General features: G+C 43.8%; 1 protein-coding gene across 1 annotated transcript in view; it reads right to left on the reverse strand.

The window, feature by feature from the left end:
• Positions 1-538: 538 nt before the first annotated feature.
• LOC149346304 (uncharacterized) overlaps positions 539-16296 on the reverse strand; it is a 31671-nt gene continuing 15913 nt past the window's right edge. Inside the window, exons 4-7 of the mRNA XM_089541287.1 lie at positions 7214-7392; positions 6275-6345; positions 2400-2486; positions 539-660 (exon numbers count right to left, since the gene is read on the reverse strand). Of these exons, the coding sequence (XP_089397413.1) occupies positions 539-660; positions 2400-2486; positions 6275-6345; positions 7214-7392 (459 nt within the window). The remainder of the gene's footprint in view (positions 661-2399; positions 2487-6274; positions 6346-7213; positions 7393-16296) is intronic.

Raw genomic sequence — 16296 nt, forward strand, 5'->3', positions numbered from 1 at the left:
AATCGTGCACTTCCGCACCATATTTTTGCATCATCAATGCCATCGAACTTTGAAGATAACCATTTAGCGTGTTTTTGTCCTGCGCGTGTAATTATTCTTGGTGTTCTTTGCGTTTACAAGCGGGGCTGTGCAGTTCGATGCGGGCTTTTTCAAAGATAAAGTTTGAATAATTGTTCAGCTTTAAAGGATTTTTTCTTGAGACAAGGGCATTGTATTACTTCTTGAAGCAAATTTTAATACTTATGCGCGCTACGCGTGGTTTGGCTGCTGATGATTTCTGGTGACTAAAGAAAATCCGCATTAATTTCTTTATACAAGTAGAAACTTTTTGTAGGCATTAAATACACTAACAGGCACCTGCTTACGTGTATTACACTCAGGAGCTGCCAAAATATCCATTGGCGTATTCAAAGAGAGCAAAAAAAGGTAAACAATCGTAGTTTCGTTTCAAGATGTTTATTTCGCATGCTTAAAAGAAGCGCATCACATTTTCTCGTGGACCATCGCGTGAGGCGGGTATGCTCAGTGGCGATAGAACTCACGAACACTGCTTCTTTTTATAAAGAACGTACTTCTGGGGCCCGCAGTACTTTTTAAATGCGCCCACGCATTCCTCTGGCACGGAATCCTTGAAATCTCTTTTTATCCACAGTAGGCAATCTGCAAAAAGCAAAATATCTTGTATCATTGACAGTTGATCTCTTCTTGTTTTTTTCACAACACGAATGTAAAACGCAAGAAGCAAGTTGATGTTGCTGCAAAAAAAATCTCTTTACGTCCTTCTGAAAATTTTTTTCGCAAGCCGTTGTGACGCAACTCTTATTCTTGTGAGGTCGCTGCAAGTCTGTTGACGGCAAGCAGCCAGTAACATAAAGAGGGGCATAGAGCATATCCTGGTCGCCAGTACGACGTGACGAAGAGGCTGAACGCGTTCTGTTATGCAGGACAGAAAAACAGCTTCATAGGAGAAATTAGTGCCTACCTAAGTTTAAACAAAACAATAACTCAGAAAGGTGCACATGGCGAATATCAACATTCCCCTACACCTATCAATTGAAGTCTTTGCCGTAGCTGAAGTTCACTCTACGCGGTGACGGTAATTGACGAGGAAAGGGCTGCAGGGCAGACTTATGTTCTAGCTCTCAATGAGACTGTAGGACAATTACATGTTCTGGGAGAACTGAGATATGCAGGATGTTCCCCTAATAAATTGACCACTGGCACCATCAGTCCAACGTTATTACCATGTCAGAAAGTCTGCTAGCTCGTTATGAAGATTTTATGCTGGTGCTTAATATACAGTTAGGCTCATTAAACCGGAGGACGCTGTAACGAAGGGAGCAGGAGGGTACCAGAGTAACGACAACCAGAAAGCCAGCGCATGCGCTCGCGGCGACAAATTTTGTCGTGCCAGCCAAGTACATTCTACATATATGCAAAACTTTTGTGCCCAAGCATATGAGCACAATTAGTCACTGTAAGCTGCAAAAATTTTAGAACAGGTTATTACTGCGACTAGGACAAGCAAGAAGGAATAATTTAGAGAACGTATTTATGTTGCTGTTATTGAAGTTGTACCTGGGTGCTTCCTCTGGATAGTTTGCCGGCGTATGGGCACGCGCAAACGTGCCCAGAAGACGATGCAGCAGACGACGTCGCTCCGCCCAACGTTACTATTGGCTGCGCCATCGGCCAAGGGCTCCCAGTAGCCTTTGCGAAGTAAAGTGACCTCCGGCACACTTTTCTTCATGCAGCTGAGACAACAAGGGCCTCACCCGTGCCCTCACCTAAGCTTTCTTTCTCCATGCAATGAGAACTCAGAGCCATAGATCTAGAGCGCGCCATCTCTTCGCGGTGCCGCGTATTCCATGCGCCCGTAGATCCGGTGGCTGCCGAATGCCGCCGCCACTATGAGTCACTGGAAATTTTTTTGATAGTACGGCCCATACCGCCGGGGTTGCAAGGAGACAGAGAGAGTGAACTTTATTTGCCTTCAGATTTAATTCTTATAGAAGCTTCCTCCATGCAAACCTCCGAACTGCTTTCTTCTCTCAGATAAGTTTTCTAGCTGTTATGTATGTTCTTTCTCTTTATGTGCATTCTTTGCAAAGGCTTTTTTAGAGACTTTGGTTTTACCTTTTCTTTTATCCAGGACTTCATTCCGGATAATCGTTTGATACGTGGATGTCCTTCTGGGGTTGATTGGAAAGGATCTTATCAAGGTTAAAAGGATCACTCAGTTACTCATTTTGATACGTGATCTGAATGCTGGCTGCACCATAGATGTCACATTAACGTGACTCTACTGCCAGTATCGGCCAACCGCAATAACTTTCAAATAATCAACCTTGGATTGCGAATTTGCTGATCCGCCCTTCGATTGATTTCATGTGACTTACGATCGCCACCGGGAAGTGGGAATCGGCCTAGAAAGCAGGTCTTCCTGTCGTAGTAATAACCTTGGGCTGTAGTAGTAATTGCACCATCTGAAAGGGAGAAAAATGTTCATTGTTATGGCTTGCTAGCAATAGTTCGGGACACTTTACCAAGCAGATTAGACAAGCAGTGTTTTCTGTGAAAATTGTTCAGCAGGTGATCAGAGCCCTGCAAATGGAGTCCGGTGGATTAAAGCAAACGTCGTTAAGCTCACTCTGGTCGGTAAAGGCTTTCAACAACAAGGATTTGTGCCCCAGTCCTGCGCAGTTGGCCTGATAACTGCTCTTCATGCGCAGCCCAAAAAAGGGTAAATAGTCAAATTCACTCCATAGTGCACACATGACTGGCCTAGGATAACTGCCATTTGAAGAAGCTGTATATGTAATCAACTCTATTTCTTAATTATTAGATGCGAACTGATTTGCCTCTCCTGTTCCAGTGCACGAAATGCCACTCTCGAAACAAACCATCATTCGTTGTTATAATGATGTGCTCCCCCCCCCCTCGAAAAACAGTTATTTTTTAACTTTCCATCACTGAGCAGCGAAAAAAGCAAAAAATGCCTCTCCCGTAACCGAGAGTAGAGTAAGCATGAAATGTTTACGGGCCTAACACAGGCTCCATTGCTCGGCTTAAGCAGCTGTGACGGTGGCGGCATTGAAATCCAGGACGATGCAGAAGCGTACGGGGACACGACGAGGCACAGCCTGACAAGAATGTATATGCAGCGCGTTCGAATACTCCGCGAGCGTGTATACATCTGCCTGCCAGAGGGGGAAAGGGCATGAAGGCCCTGCGGCCGGTCTTTTACATGATGCGTCAGTGTAGGACCGCAGCGCCATACTTGGGGAGCACGCGAAGGCAGTTTTTCAGCCGAAAGCCCTTCTCGCCCTGGAGCTCCCCTCTTTCTCTAAGCGACCTTCTCTCAAAGCCCCTAACAGATCACGTATGACAACGAAGTGTATTGTGGCATGTATGTGCTTTTTGCACGCGTTATTAGAAATCAGAAATTATAATTCCGTGCATTATCAAATGCACAGCTCGACTGATATCTTGATAAACTGGCAGCAGTTATTTTTTGTGACTCGTTTGGAGAGCAACCGGCGCTTGTATGCCGGTCCCGTAGGAGGGCTTAGAGAGTCTCGTTGAATCTTTTAAGTCTCGTACGGTGCCCGGATGTTCTCGTTTCAGAGCCCTGATGAGTGGAATTCAGTGCCCGGATGATGGCTCTCGGTCTCGGCGTGACGTCACCACACTGCCGACAACGGGCGCTAAAAGCATTTCATGCTTAAAAAGAGCTGTGTACGAATGAAATGAAGGACAATGCTAAAATAGGAGTAGGGCAAGCTCAACAGAAAAGGGGTCAAGTAGAGGCTGCGATCCAGAAATCATCATAAGTACAAATGTCAACATAAAAGGGTGGCAGTCGAAGAATATTCAATAAAAAAGAACTGTAATAAGAAAGAAGCAAAAGATGACATCAAGCACTTGAAAAACTGCAGCCAGATCGTCTTACGGTCGGTTGCGTATATGGACTTCGTAAGCTAATCGTTAACAGAGTTGCTACAATCATAGATTTCAATCAACCAAATGATTAGGCTGGCTTTCGTAAAGAATGCTTGACAGTCGACCATATTCGCATTATCAGTGAGGTGGTAGAGAAATGGGCGGAATATAACAAACATTCATGTATTTCCTTCATAGATTACGGGCAAGCATCTGACTCAGTCAAACGGCAAGCGGTCATTAAGGCATTGCAGAATCAGTGTTTAAAAGGGCTCTGTGTAAAAGCACTGAAACATATCTATAACGAGTGCACAGCTGCTATAGCCCTTTGTGAAGTCAACAATAAAATTTCAATCAGGAAGGGTGTCTGGCAGCGATACGTGATCTCGGCAATGTTTTTCACAGAGTGCTTACAGCATGTATTCACAGTATGTACGTATTCCCAAAGCGACTAAAAATAGAAATTCCATCATCCCGGCCGAGATCGAACTCGCGTCTTTCGGGTCAGCAGTCAAGCGCCAGAACCAGTGAGCCACCGCAGCGGCAAAGAAGAGGCAATGGAGAATACCTTGCAATATGGGATTGGCTGATGACATTGCTTTGCTAGGTCACTCAGGGGACGGAATGCAAAGCGTGGCAATTGAGGCACACCAGACCGGTACGCCTAAAAATTTATATGCAGCAAATGAAAGTAACGTTGAACCGTCTCAAAAGGTGACAGCAGTTTGCATTTGACAGCGAGATGCTAGAAATGGTTAGGGAATACGTTTACAGTTGTTCTGAAAATTAATATGCTGTAAAAGAAAGTAACGCTGTATAGTCTTAAATGGGGGCAGAAGTTTAGAACTGGTAGCCAGGTTTTGGGAATGGTTAAGGAAGACGTCTACTTAGGGCAGGTACTGGCCGCTAATTTGGATCATGAGAGGGAAATAACTAGAAGAATCAGAATGGCGGGGGGGCATATGGTAGATTGTCTCAAATCATGAATGGCAGTTTTCCATATCCCTCAAGAAAATAGTAGATAGCACAAGTATCTTTGAGGTACAAACCGATGAGGCTCAAAAGTAGAGGCTAACGAAAAGGGGTCTACTTAAATCGAGGACAGCGCAGCAAGGTATGGAAAGCAAAAATGAATGGTGTAAATTAACAGACAGTGAGAGGGTACATTTGGTGAGAGAAAAAAACACAGGTTAATGACATCCTAGCAGAAATAAAGAAGGGGAAATGGGCCTGGGCAGGTCATGTAATGCGAAGCAATATAACCGATGGTCCTTAAGAGTGACGGAGTTGATTCCAAGAGAAGGCAAGCGTGGCAAGGAGCTGCAGAAAGTTAGGTGGGCGGATGAGATAAAGTAGTTTAGGGGGCAGTTAGGGTGCAAGTTGCCAGCAACAGGGTTAACTATGGAAATATAGTACTATGCCCCTTCCTCCCCCCCCCCCCCCCCCGTCCCCTCGGAGTGGGCACAGTCTGGCTCATGATGATGACGATAATGAATACGTTAAGGCATCAACAATGAATTAATGCCGAGAAAAGAGCGCAATTATAGAAAAGAGTGTATTGGTCAGCTTTAGAGCACGGGCGGACACGATTGTGCTTCTTTGCAAAATCAAGCTGGATAGTTAGGCATCTGTGAAAAATGGACTGTAAAAATTCTGTAATATGCATGGGAGATATCGCTTGGTGAATGATGCCGCTCAGTGAACGTCTAGATTTGTAGCACTTATTGTAGAACGGTCGAAAAAATTATTAGGGACAAGAGGTGCGTCGCAATTGCAGTTACAAATACGTATGCTCAGGTTTAATGACAGCATAAAGCAATACACACCACAGGGGCATAAAACTAAGCAGAGTTATTTGCTCAAAAATATTTTATTCCTCTATCATCTCTTCTTTCAGCTGAAATGGGATGTGTTGCGAGAACGTGCTGCCACAGAAACATGACTTTATATGCTTTCAACATGAATTTCAACCACGAATGGAAATAATCAGCCCTTAGCAAAAAAACCTGAGAAACCGAGTTGCTGTCCGAACATCTGCGCATTTCAAGTGAACTAACGAAACTAATCACTAGTGGACACAATGTTCAAATATAAGGATGATGTCATACTGCTTACAGAGCGCAAAGCGGATCAAACTGTGGCCAAACACAGAATTTTCAATGACTGCTGTAGAATAAGGAGCAAAAAGAAGAGCTTGATGTCAATTTTATGCTAAAAACGTTTCCCGCAAAATGCAAAACACTCCAGTGAAAGCAAAGTACTGCATCAAAATGTGTTGCAAATGTCTCAGTAGGAATCAAAATCACTGCGGGCCCGAAAAATGAAAACTCACCTTTGCAGGGGGCGAAACCATACTTCAAAGATTCTGTCGTAGTGAGGTTATGGCAGTAACTCACGTCATTCCTAGAGAAAAGAATAAAAATATGTTTGTAGTGAATGAATTACACTACTATCACACATTTCCAACGAACGCGTTGCAAGAGTGAACCGGAACGAACTCTCCAAGAGGGCTGCCAAGCACAAATAGGCGCGCAAATATTTTGCTAGTTTCTTTCGCATCGTCACCTTTCGCGATGCGCGGGAAAAGTAATTAACTAAATAACTGCATTTCATTTCTTACAAACAGCACCGCCTATATTTTGACGTTCTCTTCTACGTAGCATTTGCACTGGCTGCTCTTCAAAGATTTTTTTTTTTCATCGAGACGTTTGGGCAAGTGTTACCAACTCGAACAAAGCAGTCGCTCTGTCTAGACGCAGTTTAGACACACTTTTACGCTTCATGTCGAAGCATGTGGTGGTTTATGACGGCATGAACACTTTTGAACTTACAATGGATCATCGCCTGCACTAAATCTCAGAAAACCAAGGCTCTCCTGATCCTTTGAAGTATTTCGCTACACAGCGCACTGTATGCGGCCTAAGGATGGCAAAAATTAAAGCGAAGCTGATGTCCCCATTTAGACTGCGGCGTCCTGCTTGAACGTACCTTTCTGGTCTCTAAAACATTCGGTAATAAAAAAAGTGTTGCTCGCCAAGAATAAAAATTTTAAATTTGATCATCAATGCTGCAAATGTGCTTTAGTTGCGAAATTTTCTTTCACATGGTGCTTATTCACTTGGTAGGCTGCTGTCTTCGAGTTCTCACATCTCTCTTTTCTTACGAATGCAATATGCCTCTGGAATACGCTTTTCATAGTCATGCTTTTAGGAAACTGCCAATTCCGTTTCACAGAGAAGTAGTAAGATATATCAATCACCGTCCAACGTACCCTGGCTGTCCGCCCTGGCCCTTATAATGATAAACGAAAATAGCGAATAGGTCTTCCGGTTCAAAAGCCACTCTAGTGCAGGTCAAGCATTTCTCTCTTGGATCGTCAATTGAACTGTAGAGTGCAACACCTTCATCCAGAAGTCCAACCGCGTCCACCAGAAGGGCAGTATTCTGCTCCTAGAAAAGAAAAAGATAAAAGTCCAGCGTTTCCTTGCGTCTTTCCACACAAAATCATTTCACAGAAGTCTCGCAGTAAGTTGGACGGAAAGAGTGAGCTCCATGCAAGCTTCTGACTCACTAATCATACACTTAAAAAACGATGCAGTTCTGGAACTGAACCGCCACCCCACAGTCAGCCGTAAACTGTTTATGATTTGAAAAATATGTGGCAGCTCCTGCGTTGAAGAAGTGGATGAGGTGACGGAGTATCAGTTATTTCTTAAGAAACGCTGAAGTTTCATCTCGAACAAAGGTATTTTACGGTTTATCGGCGTTTAACGTCCCGAAGCAACTCAGGCTATGTGGGAAGTTATAGTTAAGGGTTCCAGAAATTTCAGCCGCCTAGGGGGTAGTGGTTTGGAATTAAACCACCCGCACAGAAAGCAAAATTCCCATCATCCATTGGCTCTAACATAATGGCGGATATCGGTATTGCCCATTTTAAGCATTCGAAAGTTCAGACAGAAGAGATAATATTTGTAAGATTTTTACAATTTGCTGAGATAATTACTTTATAAACATGAGTGGTTTATTTATTTATTTAAACAAATTACCCCTAAGGGCCCTCCCTCTGTTCGAGGGTATTACGGGGGGGGGGGTACAGGCATGTGATGAACAGTAAAAAAATAAATCCCAACTTCAATAAACTACAACAAAACAGATAACAGCATATGAGTTTTATTCCGAAAGCAATACTACTTTCACTTTCAGCTCCTCGCGTGGCGAGGCCGCGGTAGCTACCATTGACCTTTAGCTTGACCTCTGCTATGACGTAATACCATCTGCCGCAAAAACCAGGGGCCCAACTTGTGCCGTCGCGAGGCGAGGCCGCGCGTGGTGGCTGCTGCCTAACTCCTGCGCCCGCCACGCGCAGCGCGCCTAGCGGTGTGACGTCACAGCTGCAAGAGCAGAGCTCCAACTAGTGCCGTCGCGAGGCCAGGCCGCGCTTGGTAGCTGCTGCCTAACTCCTGCGCCCGCCGCGCGCGGCGCGCCTTTCAGCGCTCTTCATCACCCACCGGGATAACGGTAATCTACACACGACCACTTCAGCATTGCATTGGATTGGATTGGATCGAATTGGATCTGATTGAGTCGTATTGGATTGGATTGCATTGGATTGGATTTCAATGGATTGGATTGTGTAACCGATGCATCACCACAAGTCTAACCACAAGCACCACCACCAGCTACACTACCAGCTGAACCATGGCGTAGCTACGGATATTGCTTTCGCAATTACCGGGCTTAAGCAAGCTAAGCCACAGCCACGGTTTTTGCAAGGCAAATACAAAATACAAAATTAAACATTGAAGCGTGAAGGGGAAAACAAAAACATGAACTGAACAGCAGAGCAGTAACGTTAATACAAGTTATACAATCTCTGCAAACAACGACATGAAAATAAAAAGAGTCATCAAAACCGAAACCTTACGCACTAGTAAGTTAACAATATACCCAAAAAATTTAATCAAAAGTAATGGCAGCCAACAGAGAGTAAAATTTATCCTTCTCAGTGTCTGTAGCAACATGTGATTGAAGAGGGTTCTAGTCAGTTATAGTATGGCATATGAATGAATGTGCATATCTAGGTGTACGACATGACAAGCACTTAACTTTAAATGGATGGTCGTGGCGGTCAAAAATGAAAGAAGGCAAAGAAAAATGTCATTACGTGATGATACAGTTTATGAAAAAGTGATCAACGTGCAGCTTTACGACGGAGACATAGATCCCGAAGATCTGCGTGTTTCTTCAAGGCTGTGATGCTGGTATGGCGCGAATAATCAGAGAAAATAAAAAAACTATGCGATTCTGAAATGATTTAATTTTATTTATTAAGTGTGCTTGATGAGGGTCATAACAAACCGAGGCGTATTGAATTTTAGGTCGCATAAGAGTGGTGTAAGCACGTAATCAGAGGTGGCAGGGAGCATGGTTTAAGTTGTGTTTTAAGAGAAATAAAGCCAGATTAGTGGATGCAAGATTAAGGCTAATAATGACACCGTCCATTCGTCGTCATCGTTCTCCTGGAAACACGACAGCGCGGAATGCGCGGGAGCTCGCCTAAGAAAAAAGAAGCTGAAGTGTCTGGCAAGCGAATGCTTCACTTTTGGGCTGCTACCGACGTCCGCTGTAATCGCCTTGAAGCTCTCTTACTTAGACGTACCCAACCGTGTCCGCCGTACTGAACCACGCGTGACATCTGGTGGAGGTGCTGGGTATCGTCGTCTGCATGCCTATTTCGGGCTGGAGGGTCGACAAAGATGGCGCTGGACGAACCGCTATTGGTCGAGCGAGACTCCAGAGGCCCAAGCTCGGGTTGTAGCCCTTGGAGCCGGCGGCTGCCGGGGTGTACAGGCATCACCTCTATGGCAGATGACCCTCGCGGACTTGAATCTCTGCTTGCTGGGGGCGTCCGAGGCATGGAATGCGTTACCCAGCGCCCTCCACCAGATGTCACGTGTGGTTCAGTAATTCAGGCACGGCTGATTACGTCTAAGTAGGAGAGCTTCAAAGCGATGGCAGTGTACGTCGCTAGTAGCCCAAAAGCGGAGCATCCGCTTGCCAGACACTTCAGCTTCTTTTTTCTTAGGATAGCTCGCGCGCATTCCGCGCGGTCGTTTTTCCAGAAGAACGATGACAACGAATGGACGGTGTCGTTATGATGGTTCCATGTGAGGGCTGGAAGAACATGAAGACCATGGTATTTATACATGGCTACCAACTCAACTGGAGTGTTATTTAAAGAATACGCTGTTTGAAATTTAGGCATTCGGTTAGTAAAGACAAATTTTGTTTTAGAAAGGTTAAGTTGCATGAGCCAGGTAGACCACCATGCAGTTACTGCTCTAGGTCGGATTGAAGGGCTAGGCGATTTTGGTTAGTATAAATTTTGCGATAAATCACACAATCAACAGCGAAAGGTCTGATTCGGGAAGAAACTGAGTAAGGTAAATCATTAATAATTATCAAGAAAAGCAATGGGGCAAGCACTCTTCCTTGTGGAACGCTGGAATGAACTTGGCTGAGAGACGAATTATGGTTGTTGGCAGTGGTAAACTGGAACCTGGAACGGAGAAATCTTTAAGCAATGCAATAAATAGAGGGCGAATATTAAGAAGTGTTAATTTAGTTAATAACTGGTTGTGCGGAACCATGTCAAACGCTTTGGAAAAATCAAGAAATATGGAGTCAACTTGTTGGGTTTCGCACGAGTGCCCTTTATGGAAGCCGTGTTGGTATTTAACGATTATGTTGGGTTGTTCTAAAAAGTTAAATACCTGCGAATGAATCACGTGTTCAATGAGTTTACAGATTGTACTGATTAATGAAATTGGTTGATAATTTAGTGCTAAAGAATGATCACCGAACTTGAAAATGGGCACAACCTTAGCTAAGCGCCAGTCACGTGGAACCAAATAAGATGAAACAGACTGCGAAAAAATAGCGGACAGGATGCGACGGGTACCTTAAGATGAATTCTTGATTATGTTATTTTCTAAAACCAAGGTGATGAGATGCTGAGGTCGTTTTAAGTTTCTTTAGTAAAGATAGGATTCCAGTTTCACTAAGAATTATCTCGGACATTGAGGTATTAGAATTATACGTAGTAGGAGTGGCTAAGTGAACCCCTTCTCAGGTAAAGACTGATGTGAATGCGTCGTTAAAAACTTGCGCGCATTCAGCCACAGGAACGCGGCCTCGATCGGCTTTGGTTAGAGTTATATCAGGATGATTCGAAGGGTTAATTGTCTGCCAGAACTTACGAAACTTATTCTTTAACACTGATGGTAAATCATGGCTGAGGAAATGGCGACGAGCAGATTTAAGCGCCGTCTGATATTCCTTATCGCATACTTTGTAGCGTTGCCAGGAAGAGGAGAGCCTATTTTTGTCGGCTATTAAACCAAGGCGCGGTATTATTTTGTAGTATCGTGATAGCAGGTATGAATCGACCGGTAAGCGCATCACGTTTGTTTCTGCAAGATTGCAGTGGTCCTCAACTGAACGTACTGCAAAACCCAGAAGAAAGTCCTCAGCAAAAATTGACAACTCAGCGTTTATTTCACCGAAGCTTTCTCGGTTGTAGAACCTGATTTGCTTCTTGCAAATTGTTTTTATATGGGGTGCGAACTTAAGCTTTCTGGTGATTATGGAATGATCCGAAAGTCCTTCTAAGAGCGCAATATTAGAACAAAGATAAGGATTATTGGTGAAGGCAAGATCCAGAAAATTTGCAGAAGTGGCGGAAATACGCGTGGGTTGAGAAATATGTTCCTGCAATGAGAAGTCAAGCCAAGACTGGAGAAAAGATTGAGCTTCAGAATCATTAGTTGGAGTAAATAAAGAGGATCAGTTAATTTCCGCAAAGTTGAAATCACCTAGAAACCGGAAACTTTAATACGGAAACCGAACAGGAAGTTCGCTTAAGATTTGGCCAAATTGACTTGAGAATAAAGTGTTCATGTCAGAAGGCCGGTAGATTACACCAACAATGATATCAGAAGGTCCACATTTCAAAAGAACCCAAACTGACTCCAAGCGCAACGCGACTTCAATAAGCGCAGCGGTGATATATTTCTTAATAGATAAAAGTACACCACCACCCCTACAGCCCACGCGGTCACAACGAAATATGTTAATTTCGGAATCGCAGACGAAAAGATCATCATCAGAAATTATGTCATTTAGGCAAGTCTCGGTAAGCGCGATGACCATCGAACAGCACGAATCGATTAGAGAAGAAAGAGCCACGTTTTTAGAAATAAGACTTCTTATGCTGCTAAGGAAGTTAGTACCCAATTTAGTGCAACGCCGTGCGAGTGACCTCGATATTGGTTTAACTGTCAATTTATGACGAAAGGAAGGTCTGCGTACTCTTGAGACACCCGCACAGCGCGATTGGCCTCGCTCTTCAAGAAGTAAGACTCACTATGATATGCAGTTTATATAAAACCAAACGCACTTTGTCACCTTCAGATTTTACTGATTTTGCATACTTGAGTAGGGCGTTTGTCGCGAACAATTTGAGGGTAATCATGTGAAATACTGTAGTCCGTATTCTTGAGCGTAGAGCTCAAGACAGATTCAACTGTACAACTTAGCAATAATAGGCCGGATTTCGTCGTCTGAAAATCGGCCTATGCGATGAGCCTAGGATACGAAGACACTGTAAGACCAAGTTTTTCCAAACAAAAACCGTTAACAAGACGCTCGGAGCCTTCCCAAGTTTCAGCTTTATCCTTATCAGGAATGCCATGAAAGAGAACGTCGGACCGGCGGGAACGGTTTTACAGATCATCAATTTTAACTTGATCGTTAGGCAGATCACTGGAGCAGCTCGTGTATGCTTCAGGTCGACGCATTGTCTGATTTTTAAGTTCATGTTCTTCCACACGTTTAACTAAAGACTTAATATCATTTTGAAGGTCTGAACTTGTCTGGTTTTCAAGCTGAAGATCATGGACACGTTTAGTTAAAGAAGGCATTTCCTTTTGCAAGTCTGTAAGAATGGTCACTATCTTATTAAAACTTTCAAGGATGATCGGCTGGCTTGCTTCAAGCCTTTGAACGGCGTCATAAACTAACTGAAGCTTTTCCTCCTGAGCCATCGTCATAGGACCTGGGTTCGTTTGAATGTCCTCACTGAGAACCAGAAAGCACAGTAAATACACTGCAACTCCGCGAAAAGGGTTAAGAATTTTTTTTTTCTTGGGGGGGGGGGGGGGGGGTGATAGGCACGACCCCGATAAAAAGCAGACGTCGCCATCACGGTAACAGGAATATGATCCTAGAACAAAGCTTTTGTCAGCGAAGCGTACTTCACAATCTTGCTAAGTTGGACTTGTAGTTTTTATAGCGTCAGTCTCGTGAATTGCAGCTCAGAAACGCTCAAAATATTCAAAAGCCGTTTCAATTTTTGGCTAACCCTTACGTTTTCGCCTCAGTTGTGGGTTCGCATCTCAAGTACGCGTATATTCAACACCGTGGTCAGGCAGAACACTGAGCATCTCTTCCTGAGTGTTGCTACTCAGCTGGGCGTGCTTAACACGATCCTCCTTGAAATTTCAGATTTACATCCTGTTGATTACGGCAGGGACATTGGTAGTGGTTCCGCTGATCTGCAGTTGACAAGAATGCTGGAAGGTTGACTAATCTAATCATCGATGAACTTCTGAGCGCCGTAGAGTGTCCGCAGGTCTAACCTTTTATGGACCTAATAAATTGATGAGTTCAAACTTCAAGCGAACCGAAATAAATACCTTTGGGCTTTTTGCTGACGCGCATGTTGCGCTGTTTAATACCTAATATTTGACCATTAGGCAGATGCAGCATTCTATTTCCCAATAGCTCCCTTTAAAGTGTTAGAGTTCCCTGCACAACACGGAATACATTCGCTGCACCTGCAGAGAAGCTCGTGTCTACATCTGCAAGATTGTACATTTATGACATGACAAATATTCTGAAAAGGTTTAGCAATACAGCTTGGAATAGCAGATGCTGGTGGCATTCGAGAATCATCCCACATGCACAACTGCTCAGTATACGTCTTACTCATTACTTAATAACTGAATTATTACTGTAAAACAAATGAATAATACTTATCTGTGCGGCTCATTTTTGCTTTCCTCTCCTAAATTTAAAACATTTTCTGTTTTGGAGCCTCGGCACAAATAAAACACATGTGCAGAGTTGTGATTTAGCCTGATTGGTTCGTTAGGAGTAGGACAAAGAACACGGACGAGACTCAATGCGTCTGGTGTTCGTCTTTGCTGCCGCCCGTGTTTTTTGTGCTGCTTCGGTTATTATCAGCAACTATTCGATACAGGCTCCCACATAAATGCAGACTGTGAATGACTTCATTGGCTCAAACACTTTGGAGCCTATTTGGATGTAAACCTTTCGGCTTTTGTACTCATTCGAGAACAATGGTGTTTGAACTTTTGTTGTAGGTGTTTGTCCTTCAACGTGGAAAATAAAGAACGTTCAATTGAATGGAATTGTCATCATCACTACTCGGATAGCGACCGTGCATCCTGAAGGCCGCTGGTAATGTTAAATATAATACTCGAAGTTAGAGTAATAGAATGACTGCAGTAATAAACAGCTACCGAAAAAACTCAGCTACAAAGATAAATTATATCTGTTATGTATTTTATTCCGATTGAATGGTCATTTATTTACTTACTTACTGTTATGTACTTTTAATTATTATTAATTCTTATTTGGATACAATTGTCTCTGGTGTTTGCTTACACTGTTTTTTTAATCTAATGAATGTCTCAGAGGCTTCATATCCACTTGCCGACATTATGTGCAGGAGGCTAATAGTGCTTTTCGCTCACCGACGGAAGTTGATGGCGACGACGTGTAATGCAGGCTGCGATGCATAGGCCAATCGCCCCTCGTGGGTATGTGCTCTCTTTGCTGAGGTCAACAAATATAACAGCGCGAAAGTGTGGCGGTTTAACATGAGGCCTGATCAGTTACATGGCACGATGCGGAGGGGGGGGGGGGGGGCGGTGGGAGGGGGAGGGGGAGGGAGGGGTACGTTGCGCAGGACCGGCTGCTTGAACGGTTGCCGGTTCTTGAGGCATGTGTATGTCTCCCGGAATTTTGATGTGCAGGTGAAGTGCAGTGTAGGAAGACATGAGTATACATGTGTGAATTGCGGAATAGTATATATGTGATCAAAGCATCTGCTAAATTCGCGGGTTTGATTTGCATGGAATAAAAAAAAATGTGGCGATAGCATAGTGCTGCCGTGCAGTGTCCAGCGAAGCTAATCTGCTCGAGCCTGCACAGGTTAGCAACCCAATCGCGGCAATAATTATTTTATTTCTCCCGGCCCCTGACAGGCTTCAGACAAATCAAATAAGTTTTTCAGGATTGATAGTAAAGTAGCGCATTCGCACAAAAATGGTCTCTTACTAGTCGACATCAAAAACGCGATTTTTGATGAGCTTATCCTAGGCTATACACTTTCGCCCCTCGTTTTGAACTGCCGCCTTTTGATACGCTGCGTATAGGCAGGCTAAGGAAGAAATTACAGCTTATGAAAATCAGACCCTTGAGGAAGATGAGCACTAAAGAATAAAGTTAATTCTCAACACTTGTGAGACGGGTATGTATTTTGCTAACAGCGGTCGCTCAACGCTTCTGCTTATTAATGCCATCGCTAAATATTATTCCCTGCACAAACGGACTATGTTTTCTTTTGACATATCCTCGTTTGTGTTTTATATCTGGCACATCTCTCTATAGTCCATTCTAGCACAATCAGCTGCGGGTGAAACCAGACCTAGTGGAACTTTGAAACCCATGATGCCCCCTTTTTTTTCCTCCACGCATTTGCAATCATAATTTGTTATTTTACAGGTAGCACCCAACAATTTGACTGAATTCCTATGGGACCTTGCAGCCCGCACTTCCTTGTTATAGCAGTAAATTTCTACTAAAATAATGACTGGATCGCAAAGCCAACAGTTACTGTCATGGCAGCGCGCCGCATCCTTCGGAATTTGTTGCTCCAAATTACGTCTGCTGTTGCTGCTGCTGCTGCTGCTCCCGACAGGTAACTGTGCCCCCCCCCCCCCCCTGATAGACTGTGCCAATCATCTGTGATATATAAGTAACGGTGTAAAACTTGGACCTGAAACAATTCACTAGCATTCGGCGGCGACTTGCTATTATTTACTTGCAACTGAGCTAGCCTCACCGGTTTCTCTCCAAATGTCTGACTTTTGAAATGAAATGCCGAAACAAGGAAAAAGAACCGATGGTTGAAGCAAAAAAAAATGCTGCTCTCAGAAGTAGCAGCAAGACCCCTTTAACTGCATCTTTGCGTTGTTGGCGTCAGTG

Source organism: Amblyomma mixtum, chromosome 4 (assembly GCF_055824585.1).
Source record: "Amblyomma mixtum isolate Tamu chromosome 4, ASM5582458v1, whole genome shotgun sequence".
In the NCBI taxonomy this organism is placed as follows: Eukaryota; Metazoa; Arthropoda; class Arachnida; order Ixodida; family Ixodidae; genus Amblyomma; species Amblyomma mixtum.